Raw genomic sequence first — 14,586 nt, forward strand, 5'->3', positions numbered from 1 at the left:
CCGTTTCGTCCCCGGTAACCCGTCAGACACCACCGTTTAGGAAGGTCACCGTTCACTCTGTCGGTATGGCGATGTCAACGTTTCAGAAAGTGACCCTCGCGACGTGTCTCGTGCTGTGTGTCGCGCTGCTGCTGCCCAAAATGCTGCTGTCCCGCGGGAGGAAGGATGCTGCGGAGCGGCCGGAGGGTGCGTCACCTTTTCCCCGTTTCCTCTATAAGACGTCTTTATCTCGACGTGTGGTGGCTTTTTTAGATGGAAGATTTTAGATTATAATTTATTTAATTCTGAGCATGTAATATAAAGTGGATTTATTGCGTTATTTAACCCACAATGTGCACTGAACATCACCGGGGTGTCAGCGCTCTTGCAGTTACATTTCCTCCCTGAAGGGGGCGCCAAAGACACCGTGACACCTGCTGTACTTTAATTCAATTCAATTTTATTTTATTTATAGTGCCAAATCATAACAAAGGTTATCTCAGGACACTTTACAGAGCAGGTATAGACCACACTCTACTGAGTAGGCTACATTTACTCAAGCAGCACTGTACTTAAGTACAAATGTGTATCTTTTATTTTAAATGGTTCGTAAAGATGCTGGAAATCCTCGAAAATGCTTGAATTTGAATGTTGTGTTTTCTTTTTTTTTAATTGTATCTTTATTTGGAATGGACAGTAAAATACATCCACACGGTAACTACAGTAAAGCAGAAATAAATGCCACTCCAGTTTTTGTTTTATATACAGAAAAAGTGCACCATTAGTCATCAGGGCTTATAAGTCCAAAGAGTGTACAAACATAGAGTAGGGGCCAGACCCTGTTGGGACTTAGCAGATCCCGCTCACCTGTAGTAGCATAAACTATGTGAGATTGGTATTATAGTTTCAACAAGGGAGCACAGTTATCTTCTTTAGGCCCAAGTTGACATGTAGCCCAGACTAGAACATTAAGGAAACTTCTCATACAACTTGACAGAGAGTAGAACAAGTGAATGTTGTGTTTTCAAGACTTGAAAAGTGCTTAAGTTTAAGATGAAGTGCTTGGAAATGCTTGAAGTTGAATCTGCATTTCTTTCACAACAAAAAGCTGTATAATACATACAAAATTTTAGTTGTTTATAGCAAAAAAAGGGTCAAATATTCACGTTTGTAACTGTAGGAATATGTAGGATTTTACCACAGCAGTAAGGTGCTGGAAAAGCTTGAACATGGACCTTGAAGGTGCTTAGAAAATGCTTAAATTTGAACTCAGAAAAGGAGGTAAGGTACGAACCCTGACCTACTTTAAGTCCTCAGCTTGAGCTTTAACTGCACCTTTTAACTCAACTACATTTATCTGTTAGCTTTTGTTACTTTACAAATAAAGATTTCTGCACACAAATCATATGAGGAGCTATAAAATAAGATGTTTTGTTTAAATTATACGCCTCAAGTAGCCTGGGTACAGCTGAAACTATGTACAAAACAACAATTGTGACGGCATTTCACACAATTTTAAGAATTTTCCATCAGTCAATCGATGAATGGGAAAACTAAACAGCGGGTTAATCCATAATGAAAACAATCTACAGGCGCCAAATAGACCGTGACACCTGCTTTAATGTAGAAAATAAATAAAATACATTCACTTGCCAGTTAATAAGGTACAAGTATCCAAAATGAAAATAGTCTATAATAAATCTGACCCTCATGAAAGTTTATAATGTTTAGTTTTTGTTGAAACTGCTTTAGAAAAGTGTTCAGCAGAAATAAAAATGTCAGTCCACTGAGATTTTAGGCCTTTAAACAACCCACAAAACCCAAAACATATTTGTCATTTTATATATAAAGGTTAGATTTTTTTTATATAAAAATTAGATGACAATCATGCCCCCCCCCCCCCCCCCGCAGGCTCAGGGCGCCTCCCTCCGATGATGCACCGTCAGGGGGCTCCGGAGGCTCGAGGCCAGACTGCTGCAGGCTCCAGCTTCTCCAGAGCCCACAACCCCGAGGCCATAGCCAGAGCCAAGGGCGCAGGAATGGGAGTGGGAACTGGGGGCAAATCCAACCTGGCGGGTCAGATCATCCCCGTGTACGGCTTCGGGATCCTACTCTACATCCTCTACATACTGTTTAAGGTGAAACACTGAGGACTCAGCAGCACACCTCCTGAATAATGGACTCACAAAGTACTCTCAGCCTTGACTTGAAAGTTTTAATTCCACACACTTAAAGCATTCCTTTGAATGTAAAACTAATAGTTTGACATTTTGGTAAATGTCTGGAGTCTCCATTGGCTTCCTGAAACCCTGACAGTGATGACAAGACTCGCACAACCACAAGAGGTCATTTTAATAAAAAAAGAAAAACGAGATAAACCGCGTTTCTTAGGGCGCACTCACACTTTCCATCCGTACCGTGCCCCGTGCTTTAGGGTACTTGTCCCCCCCCCCCCCCCGCCCCCTCCTCGCAGCCCAGGCCTGTTTGTACTCACACTACCTGGGCCTCATGCGAATGCTTCTTGCTGCCTATACGTCATCACGCCGTAACACGTCACACGCATTGATGACGTCATCGCGATGCGTGTCTTTGTTTCCAAATCTTTCCATAGACCTCAGAGTTTTTGTGCGTCTTGTCAGGTTAAACGTGTGTGTGAAGCATCCATGTATTCACCAAAATACACTTACTACCTTTTTGTTAAATTTGTAAATAAAGTCTTTGCTATAAATGTTAAGTAAGTCTGAACAGTTTGGATGTAAACTGCGGCTTCACTGGTTGGTGGAGGCATAAAACCACGAGGTGGTAATTCTAGTTAACTAACTAGATCATTGTTACTGTACAGTTCTGAGAGTGATTTTAATCTTCTTAACTTACTCTGCAAGAAAGTGACTAAGTGTATTTTCCTAAAATGCCAGATTATTTATTAAAATACAGAGGCATTCATATATGGGTATTGGATTCTGCTTTAATGATATTGAAAAAAGTTGCTCTTACATCCTGCTCTTATATGTGGCACTCTGTAGTTTGGCTTATTTGAAGCCAATGCACTTACTTCATTGTTGCTGTTCTGGGTTTGTACCCTCATGGTTGAATGCACTTATTATAAGTTTTGGATAAAAGCATCAGATAAATGAAATTTAATGTAATGTACTGTTTTGGTCTGTCTGTAACACTGAGTATTGAAAACTGAAGCACCGAAAGCTGCCATTGAATGGTCAGATGGTCACCTGACTACTTCTCTTCTTCTAGATTAATTCTTTGATCAGACGTTTAATAATTATTAAAGTCAAGAGTTTAAATATCCAATGTCAGACCATTCTTTTAGGCACAGTTTAGTACGGTTACTTGTGTGAAGCCAATATTTAACTTTTGAGAAATTTGGCTTATTTTATTGGATTAAAAAAAGGGTTTTATCAAAGGTCGGTGTTTATATAAGTTATCAAAAACGGTGTTCAACATTAGCATAAACTAATTTCAAATGATACTCAGCTGTGGCTGAAGTATTTAACATTGCAGTAAAATTAACCCAAAAAGGAAAATAAACATTGACTGTAAAAAATGAAGATATAACTGTCAGTATGCAAGTGGACGGTCGGCTGTGGGGTTTGTTTTGAGCTTTTTAACCGTGTTATTGTCCGACTGTTGTCTCCCTGTTAGATCACCTCGAAGGGGAACAACAAACCAGCAGAGAGCCGGTTCCCTTCGGTCCGGGCAGAAAACATGAAGAGAAAGATCAGTGAGTAGCGTTCAGCGTCATTTATACTCATTCTTTTAGCGTTTAGCTGACTTCCATCTCATCTCATCTCATCTTCAGCCTCTTATCCGGGGTCGGGTCGCGGGGGCAGCAGCTTTAGCAGGGGACCCCAAACTTCCCTTTCCCGGGCCACATTAACCAGCTCTAACTGGGGGATCCTGAGGCGTTCCCAGGCCAGTGTGGAGATCTAATCTCTCCACCTGGTCCTGGGTCTTCCCCGAGGCCTCCTCCCAGCTGGACGTGCCTGGAACACCTCCCTAGGGAGGCGCCCAGGGTTCATCCTTACCAGATGATCCTGAACCACCATCTCATTTATTTAAAAAACAGCGCTACACTTCAGATTTCTTTAATTGTTTCTTTAGTTTTTGAATGCACTTATTTTCCTTAATGTTTGGACTAAAGCACTTTCCAAATGACTGTAATGTTATGTCATTTTCTGAGGATATTCTCCACTGCAGCGCTTTGATGTCGTACAAAAGGTATATGCTATTTATTATACAGTGCTAAAACACAGTGAGAGAAACAATAGAGTCTCAGGGGCAAACGAAGGTTCATGAAATTACCCCCCAAAAAAAGAATAACTGCAAAAATTAGACAAAAAGACATAAACTACAAAGAAGATAAAGGGTTATGGTGATTGCCAAAAGAGCTCCTGAAATGCTGACGTAATAAAATTATTCCACAATAGAAAAATATGTTGATCACATGAGTAAAAAAACATTCAGGGAAAAGTCTGACGTAACCCATCACTGAACATTTCCCTTAAATTAATGAAACGTCTGCATTAAGTCGTACCCAGTGTCATAAATCTCTGAGGCTGACGTTCATTTTTAAAGTGCATTAACATGATGAGAAATAAATTAATGTTGCTTGTTTTCGGGCATATCGATTTCCCACGGCGCACCGTACAGCAAGATGAATTGCAGGCTGTGAAAATACATTTGCCAGCTTTTGCATGAAGTCAGTGTTTCACTTGTTTGAGCTCAGATCGTGTGTTTGACTCGTTTTTTTTTTTTTTTGTCCCTCCAGCTGACTTTGAGTTGGCTCAGCTGCAGGAGAAACTGAGGGAAACAGAGCTGGTGATGGAGAAGATCGTTTCCAACGCTCACCACAGTCCTGACAGGTGTGTGTGTGTGTGTGTGTGTGCGTGTGTGTCTATTTGTTTGATTGAGCTCATTTGTTCTGGTTGTTAATTTAATAACATGCGTGCATGCACTGATCTCCTCCACAGCAAAGACAAAAGGCAGACCTGACACTCCCCTATCGTATGAACACAGAGATAATTACCCTGTAGTTTGTTCCGTCTCTCGTGTTACTGGGCGCTGGTTCTTCTACACTTTAATGCACACTTTCACGTATTAACTTCAATGACTGGGCAAAGTCTTATTAGTTAAAAGGTGAAAACATTTGTTATCTGTTGTTATTAGTTACAGCTGCAGGCTGTAATTAAGACGTGTGGACGTATTTATTCTTTTTAGAGCTTTGTAATCAGCTTTGAAGCCAGTTCCTCGCAAATATTGTGCTGTCGTGTTAAAATTAGGCTACAGCTAAGAATGATTTTCATCGTCGATTCATCTCTCAATTATTTTCTCGATTAATCGGTTAGGTGTTAAGTCATTAAAATATCAGAAAATGGTGAAACATGTTTCCCAAAGCCCAAGATGACATCCATGAATATCCTGTTTTGTCCACAACTGAAATATATTCAGTTTTAATGTCAAAATATTCACATTTAAGAAGCTGGAATCCGAGAATTTTGAGTTTTTTTCTTTAAAAATGACTCAAACTGATGAATCTATTATCAAAATAATTGGTGAATAATTTCATTTCATTTAATAGTTGACAACTAAACCATCAAAAATGTACAAAATCATTAAAAAAACATTAAAAAATGAAGCTTCTTGTTAGTTCTGGCAGAAATTCTCAAATTAGGCAGCACATTAGCGTGGTAGAGAAATGCAAAGAAGGGTGAGTCAAATGTGTAACTTTAAGGTTTGACTTCACTCACTCATGGCATTGGTTATTCAAGTTTACATGTGTGTAATATGTTCAGGGTTGTTTGGCTGTTCTGCGTTTGTTGCAGGGTGAAGGGGGTGACGGCGGATCAGGAGGAGAGTCTCCTGCAGCAGCTGTCGGAGATAACCCGGGTGATGCAAGAGGGCCAGATGGTGGACGACGTGGCTCCAGAGAAGAAGAACCAGGAGGACTGGGAAGGTACACAGACGCTGCTCGCACACAGAAGCTAGTTAATAATGTGGCATCAACATTTATTGTCCTCATTCAGGCGCTTGTGGTTTAATCCATCATCAAGTAGTGAATCTTTTTGATGCCCAACCGAATTCAGATTATCCTTTTCATATCTTGTGTGTTTGCTTCATGTTTTTGTTTTTTTTGGTTGGATTTTTCAACTCAGCAAACACTTGAATATTTAAAGGCAATAATATACATTTCAACAAGGAAGAGATCTGAGAAGAATGAAAAAATAAAATCATGTAACTATCTGCAAAAATAAGATAAAAGCAGCACTACGATCTTTGTAGTGATTTACCTTTCGCAGGCTTCTTTCAAAGTCTCTCTGCAAGTTAATATTGTTTCTGTATTTGCATGAACTCAAACCAAAGGACTTCCTGGACGACAGGAAACCAGTCTCAAATAGACCCCGGTTGATATTAGACAGGAAAACTCACAGATTACCGATATGGCAGTCGATATAGGGATAGAAAGGTAACGAAGATTAAAACTTTGCTATGTAGATTGTGCACCGATTTTGCATTTATATGAGAGAAAGCTGCTTTCCTAAATAAATAACTTTATTAAAGAATATTTATTCATCTTCAACCGCTTGTCCCTATCGGGGTCGCAGGGGGGCTGGGGTCGATCCCAGCTGACATAGAGACAAACAGAGACAGACAACCATTCACACCTACGGGCAATTTAGAGTCATCAATGAACCGAACACCTGCACGTCTTTGGACTGTGGGAGGAAGAAAGAACCCACGCAGACACAGGGAGAAGATGCAAACTCCACACAGAAGGGCCCCAGCCGGGATTCAAACTAGGAACCCTCTTGCTGTGAGACGACAGTGCTAACCACCACACCACTGTGCCGCCCATTTTATATCACCCAAGATTATTATACGTTATACATCAACCAATTTTAGAAATGAACAGTGAGAAAATAAAGAATAAATACAAATAAATAGCTATATACACATCATGTCCAGTGTCAGTCAACTGCTGACCCTTTAAATAAATAATAAAGCTATAAGACACCATTTTAAATGTTTTAAAAAGCATTATTTTGTGCATTATATGTTCTGTAAAAAGTGCCTTGAATCATTGTTTTATTTTTTATTGATTTTTGGTGTTACAGGTTCCAGTGCAGGACTCTATACACACACATTGATTATGCAGCAGATTTCTGACACACAGGTAGAAACATCGTTAAAGGGAAAGCTGAACAATTAATGACTCATCAAATGTGTCTGAAGTTCCCTCAGATTATCCCGAGGAGCCTCAGCAGCAGTGGGAACATACCCGCTGCTCTTGTCAGCACACTCAGCATCACCACAGTCCACCCACGGAGACGGAGACAGAGGCCGAGAGAACACAAGCCGATGGAGCCAACGTGGAAAACCTCCCTGAGGAGGTTACAGGTGGAGGAGAGGCTGCTGAGGGAGCAGGGGATCTGAGTAAACTGAAAGAAGAATCTGATTTCACAGCGCTAAGTGGAGAGGACGTGGGGCCCCAGAGTGATTTTGCCGTAAACAAGAAGTGTGCAGAACGCAAGGAGGGAGGGGGCGAAATCGACCTGGGCGTCCCAAAGGAGGACCTGGCTGGAGTCCTGGAGGAGCTGGAGCTCACGCTGAAGATGACGTCCATGATGGAGCAGGAGAAGATGGACACCCTCACGAGGACGACGGAGACAGAAACGTCCTGCAGCGCCGTCAGACGGAGGAACAAGAGGAGGAGAGCCAAGAAAGCCTCACACTGACTCCCCAACACATGAACTCCAGCCCGGGCCTGAAATCAGATGGTGTGTGGTACCAGCCTGGTTTATCTTTACTTGAAGTGAAGAAGAAAATGTGTGTATAGGGCGCCATTTTATATGACTTATAGCAGCTTTAGTATATTACGTCTATGGTCCTAAAACAGCTCTTACACTTAAATGTTTCCTAAGAAAATATAGGGCCCTCCTTTATAAACACGAATACGATAATAACCAGTCTGCATAATGTGTAAGTTGAGTTGTTATGTAATTTAAAGTAACATTAAGATGCTTCCAGGTCTAGATTTGATGTAAAGGGTGGACACCACGGCTGCGACAAACAGTGTTTAGCTCTTTTTGGGGAGGTTGTTTTTATCATGTTTCATGTCTTTTTGCACAATTGTCAGCCTCTTTTCCTGCAGTAGGATTTTATGTCATTTAAAAGTGGTGTTTTACTGAAACAAAGGTTTTAAAATGTAGAAATAACCAGCAAACACAGCTGAATCAAGACACTTCAAAACACACGCTTGTTCTACGAAGGAACATATTCAGAAACACCGGAAAGAAGTCATCTGCAGAGAAGAGGAATCACCGTCATCGCTGTCATTTACTGGGGTTATCGTGCCTTTTCTAACCTGTCAGAATATATGTCGATCTTCCTGCGACTCCTACTTCCCTTCTTCAGGACCCAGAATCCCATTTAACGTCCTGAAGAGACACAATAAACGCACGGCACTAAATTAAAGGGGGGGTAAATAGATCCCTCTGTCTTCCCCGTCAGTGTCTGATGGAGAAATCTTGTCTTCTGTCCCGATAACATTTATAAGCTTTAATAGACCTGCTGTCTTGTGTTATTATTTAAAGATTTTTACTTTTATAAACTATTTATTCACTGTTCAGAAAAGCACCCGAGTATGGTGCATATTAGTGATTAAAATACTGGGAATAACTTAAATAATGCCTCCGATTCTTGAAACTCACACTGTCTGTTGCATGCAATGTTGCTCGTCCAGATATTGAAGGTATTTTGTGTATTAAATAGGCAACTAAGGCAACGAAGAGCTGCAGCACAATTCAAAAAAAGAGTTTATTACTTGTATAATGGTACACTTTACTCATACAAAAGTAACATCAAATTGGTTGATGTTAGCAGAATATTTTGGATTGACAGTTTAGCGAGTGGCACATTACAACAACTTTCCCCCTCTGAGGATCTAATCTGGTGAGTCGCAGCTTAAGTGTCAGGTTGATCTGGGTCTGTGCCTGCTCCGCTCTGACAACAGCAAGTAGATGGACAGGGTCGGCCTCAGTGCTCCATTGGCTCATCGGGTACCTCTCCAGCAGGGGCGGGTTCATCTGCAGGCTGGGCGACCTGACACACAGAACACACACAAGTGGGATTTAGTATGCAAACATCGGGGTCCAACCAATAATGAAATTAATATTCAATCTTTTAAAAAGGATCAAAAACAGGAACTCTGAGCTGGAATTACATCTTACTAAGTGCCAACTGTCTAACCTGGCCCAATTTACAATTTAACCAACAGTGTTCAGAAGAAACAGAGCTGCAGTTTGGAATAATCATGTGGAAGTGTGCTGAAAAATAACAAACAATAAACCTCAAATTAAATCCAAGCACAAGTCCAAGGTGCACTTGATAAATCATTGCAATCTACACTCGTACCTTTCTCTGTGGCCTCTCCTCCAGTCCCTCCAGGAACGGGGCAACATCGTCATCGTCATAGATGACAAACTCCATGTCCTTCCCCACGATGCCGATGGAAACATTCTGCAAGCATGAAGAATATACCTGAGAAATGGCCTTTATACACGATTACATTTCAAAGACATCCTCAATGCCAAACAGGGTTGGGCTTTGATTTACTGAATAATGTCATATTCTTTTGAATCCATTTAGATTCCTTTTACAAGTTTTAAACATTTCCCCTATTGGGGGAGGTTTTGCATTCATATTTGTCCTACAACCCCTGTTTAATACTCTGGTGTTTGGTTCATAGCTCAGTCTTGGTAGACAGACAGATTTGATCACATGCAGAGTCCATGTCTCCTAATTGATCTCTTGCAGAGCGTCACAGACAGGAGTGGAGAGGGTTGGTGTACCTTGGTAGTGAGGTCCTGCTCGGCGGGGAGAGTTTCTCTGAGAGCACGGAGGCCATGCTGGACCAGGTCATTCAGGTTACCTAAAAACAAAACAACACGTTCTTTAATGCTTCTCCACTTGTCAATCATCAAGTGGGGGAGGGCTGGGCGATAATTCAGTATGATGATTTTTTATCATTCAATGGAATCATATTGTGATGAAAACTGAGATATTGTGTTACACTTATGACATTTAAATTGATAATAAGCTCATTAACATGGATGTCTTACTCTATTGTGTGAATGCATGTAAAAGTGCATTTTTTGAACTTGTTCATCTTGCATTAAAGTTCTTAATTCGATGAGAAAATCCCTTTCATTTGTAAAATGTTGAATTCACATAGGAGTATAGGCAATAGGCTTTATTGTGTGGTTACTTCATATAAATCTATTTTATCCAATAAAAAGAAAACATGCTGTATCATCATGTCACAAAGTATGACACTGTAATTAGGCGTGACAAATCCATGAACAGAAACTAGATAAAACCTGGCAAATTACAAAAACATCCACGAGGTAACAAAGCCAGTGAAATAAGTGTTATCTTACAGTCAGAGAATTTTTCCATGCATCTCTCCAGGTAGGTGCGTGCAGACTGAGAGCGTGCTCCGATGGACATGGCTTTGCAGTCAAAGTAGTTGGCTGACGGGCAGGTCTGGAAGATGTGAGGTCCCATGTCCTGCAAGAATAAGAACTATTTAAATACTTTAAATCATGAATGTGTAGGACTTTTATTCTTTCACAGGGCGGAATAAACAGATAAATAAAAGAAAGTCAGATGTTTGAGTGAGCAAACTTACATCATAACCAGCAATGAGGAGTCCGACACCATAGGGCCTCCTTCCATACCTCTGTGTAGGGATTTGAGTTTCTGAAGTGTCAGTTAAGGATCACTGTTGCCATTCACAGTTATTTCACACAAGGAAAACTGGCCAACTTAACCACTGAGATTGTGATATATATATATTAAAAATACCACATTTTTACTACAGAGATTCAAGCTAACAGAAGTCAGGATACTGCTGCCGATAAGAGAGACGAGACGTGATGCAGGGAGGGGTCTGTCGAACACAAATCTTGAGTCCAAGCACTCCTGACGCATGAAGTTACTGTTGAAGAGAGGGTGTTAGTATAATTCAACACTAATTTGATTTAATGATTCACACAGGTTCACTGCACAGCTCTATTCAGACCATCTGTGACCCACCACAGCAGTCTGGCATCAGCAGTCAGTCCAGCAATGGAGATGCCGATGTGGTTGTCGACATGGAGGATCTTCTTCTGGTGGGCGGCCAGCTCAGACTGGGCTCTCTGCAGAGACATGAAGACATCAGGCAAGATCTTATACATGTCCTATTTTATATTCTATATTATTTAACTTGTACATTCTTCTCCTTATACATTTGTAATGTCCTAATTGTGTGTAACTTTAACATTTACTGTATTCTATGTGTATATTTCTGTATCCGCTGTGCACAAAACACCAGCTCAAGTTCCTAGTATGTCATCTTATTGAATTCTAGGTCCTATTAATAATCTGCTACATGCTTTGTTGTGTCTTTGTGTGTTAGAATACATTTAAATGTTCTTTAAACGACAGACATAATTAAATTTGCCCACAATTTTCTGTGTCCCCACATGAAAAGTGCAACACTTAATATTGGAATTAAACTTGGCTCGAAACAGCGTTTAAATGTAATAGAGTAAAGAAAATCCTATGAGTACAAAACATTCATTAACTGTACCTTTAGTGCAACCAGGACTGCATGGGATTTGGATTTGAGTCCTACGGTTGCAGAGCCTTGCTTCACTGCCTCCATGGCATACTCGATCTGATGAATACGACCCTGGACCAACGTGAACATGGATAATTATGTTTACACGTCATGCTATGGCATGTCAGTGATACACAGACATTTACTTTCTTTTGAGGAGTCAGGGGTTAAAGCAAACAGACTGACCTGTGGACTCCATACTGTCACGTCGTTGTCATACTGATTGCGGAACTGAAAGAAAAAAACAAGCACATCATTTGAAAGTGACATTTAAAACCATCATGATGTAAACACACACGACCTGAGCTTACGTAGTTATCCTGCATTATCAGCGGGTTTTCTCCTTCACAGACTAACGTTGTGTGTTACGGACAACACAAGGCTCTGTCTGTCTGCAGCCTGGACTTTTCTAGACCCGGGTTTTAAATTACAAACATGACTGAATAATTGATAAACCCAGCTTTGTGTGGAGCCACTTACCAAGTGGCGTCATAGAATACAATAATACCAAATACGAGCACCATAACGTTACTTCCAACTTGTTCAGACTGCAGCTGCTAGGATCCTCTCAAAACAAAAAATTGTAAACTTATTTATAGAGCCAATTTAACAACCTGGGTTACAAAGTCCTGCACGTAGCATTTAGAAAAAAGATGTCTTCAGCAAAAAGAGTTTGAGAACTTGAGTCCCAGAGGGAGGCTGCTCCACAGCCTGGGATCAAGGACAGCTAACATGAAGTCCCATCATATTTTTAGTCTTGTATGATGTACAACTATCAAAACCTGAGGGGTCTAGCAGAGGTATACGCCATTAATAGTTCACTAATATATTCTGGAGCGAGATCACTCAAAGCCTTATAGATTAGGAGGAGGATCGTGAATTGAATCCTAAATTTTATCAGAAGACAACAAGTGACATGGGAATCGAGGAGATGTTCAGACTGCGGCTGCTAGGATCCTCGCAACAACCAAAACATTTGACCACATAACACCCACTCTGTCCTCCCTATACAGGCTAAATGGATTTTACAGTAGTATTGCTTACATACAAAATATTGCATGGACAAGCTCCATCATATTAATCTGACCTTATCACACCATATTAACCTGAATGCACCATTCGTTCCCCAAATGCTGTCCTACTAAAAACGCCCTGGGACAATAATTGATGACTCTAAATCACCCGTAGGTGTGAATGGTTGTCTGTCTCTGTTCGTCTCTATGTGTCCTGTGATAGACTGGCGTCCTGTCCAGGGTGTACCCCGCCTCACGCCCGCTGTCAGCTGGGATCGGCACCAGCCCCCCGCGACCCCGACAGGGACAAGCGGTTGAAGATGAATGAATGAATGCAGGCAGCAGAGCCTTCTCTCACCGTGCTCCTCTTTAATTGTTAGGGAGGCCAGATCTGCCATTTTTAAATCCAGGATTAAAACTATTTTTCCCCCGTAACCTACGATCAACCATACATTGTTTCCATTTGTTATTATGCATTTTGCTTTTGTGTTGTTTTTATTTTTAATGGTTTTAAGTCTGTGACTAGTCTCCAGTTGTTTGTGTGCATTCAACACACTGCTTTTAATTGTATTTAAGGCACTTTTTCTGGCTTGATAGATAATGGTTGCCCGCTTTATTCCATAAATGAGTGTTTGTGAAGCCCACTGGGACACGTAATATAACGTTTGGGCTATGTAAATAAATGCTAGGTAGTAACCACTTAAACCTAGTCCTGCGGAAAGCTAGCTAACATCGGCTGGATAAACTGTAACCTTACAACAGTTTGTTAAACTACTACAGTGGCCAGTGTCTGGAGTCAGACGTGTTTAATAGACAAAATAAGTTATGAATGCGACGACAAAGGCTGCTCAGCTAAAGGGAAAACGAAAGCAAAAGGCATGATACTTCATTTTGATGCTAACTTCAGCCTATGCTGGCTAACGTCTGCTAGCTTATCTGCGTTAGCCTGCTAACCATCTTACCAGCTCACTAATCAGCAACACAATATATATTAGTGATAAACTATTAGTGCGCTAAAATGTAGATAATTCAGATTGCTTATAGACAGTGTGGTAGTGTGATCCGACAAATATTAGTTTCTTTGGACATTTAGCCGGCATCCGTGCAGCTAATGGCTAACTGACGGTGTTTTGCTTACTCACAGTGCAGTCAAAAGTTAGCTAGCTAACGTTAGCTTTGGAGTAAATTAACCCCGTTTTTTTACGTTTCTTCATAAAACATTCTGCCTTAACACGCTGTGAAATATTTCCCAGCATATTATTAACGTTGAATTGGTTAAAGTATCTAATATTTCATTCATGCTCACCATCTCTGCTACAGAAAGTGTGTCGTCTCCCCCGCCTGGATCCGAACTCGATTTGCTTTCCTGAACGTCGACGTCAGGGGAAAACAGCAGAGCCCCGATTTAAGATCAGTGATCGATTGAGTAGAGCTGTGGCTTCATACAACTATATTTTTTACTTTAGACTCTAGTACTTATTCCACTGGTGGTACTCAAGCTCTCTTTGGTGCTACTTGAAGGGATGTCCAAAATAAAAAAGGGAAACATGAATTACTAAATGAATATAGTACTATGCAAGGCAAGGCAACTTTATTTGTAACGCACTTTTCATACACAAGGCAGACTCAAAGTGCTTCACAGCACAACATGTCATGATTTAAAATGCATTACAGAAAGACAAAGAGGATAAAAACATAGACAATAATAAAAACAGTGCGGACGTTAAAAGTGCAAAGATTCAGCAGAAAGCTGAGGTGAACATAAAAGTTTTCAGTCTAGTTTTAAAAGTGGTCAGAGTGGCTGAAAGGAACTTTATTGCAGCTGTTTGTTGCATAATGACTGAAAGATGCTTTCCCTTGATTTGAGTTTACTCTGCGAACCACTAAAAGATTGGTCTCAGAGGATCTTAGTGATCT

At 40.7% G+C, this 14,586-nt stretch overlaps 2 protein-coding genes across 2 annotated transcripts; one reads left to right on the forward strand and one right to left on the reverse strand.

Moving 5' to 3' along the window:
• Positions 1 to 61: 61 nt before the first annotated feature.
• Positions 62 to 7,820, forward strand: ric3b (RIC3 acetylcholine receptor chaperone b). The gene is made up of 6 exons (XM_083916226.1): positions 62 to 186; positions 1,891 to 2,117; positions 3,637 to 3,715; positions 4,763 to 4,856; positions 5,817 to 5,947; positions 7,234 to 7,820. Exons 1-6 carry the CDS (start codon positions 66 to 68, stop codon positions 7,725 to 7,727), a joined length of 1,146 nt encoding a protein of 381 aa, XP_083772352.1. The 5' UTR covers positions 62 to 65; the 3' UTR covers positions 7,728 to 7,820.
• Positions 7,821 to 8,794: 974 nt separating this feature from the next.
• Positions 8,795 to 14,047, reverse strand: psma1 (proteasome 20S subunit alpha 1). The gene is made up of 10 exons (XM_083916108.1): positions 13,976 to 14,047; positions 11,843 to 11,887; positions 11,627 to 11,728; positions 11,089 to 11,192; positions 10,902 to 10,990; positions 10,682 to 10,752; positions 10,431 to 10,560; positions 9,843 to 9,922; positions 9,406 to 9,510; positions 8,795 to 9,093 (listed from the first exon to the last, which is right to left on the reverse strand). The coding sequence occupies exons 1-10, from the start codon at positions 13,976 to 13,978 to the stop codon at positions 9,028 to 9,030; spliced, it is 795 nt and encodes a 264-aa protein (XP_083772234.1). The 5' UTR covers positions 13,979 to 14,047; the 3' UTR covers positions 8,795 to 9,027.
• Between the last annotated feature and the right edge of the window lie 539 nt (positions 14,048 to 14,586).

This window comes from Echiichthys vipera (assembly GCF_963691815.1).
Source record: "Echiichthys vipera genome assembly, chromosome: 7".
Lineage (NCBI taxonomy): Eukaryota > Metazoa > Chordata > Actinopteri > Perciformes > Trachinidae > Echiichthys > Echiichthys vipera.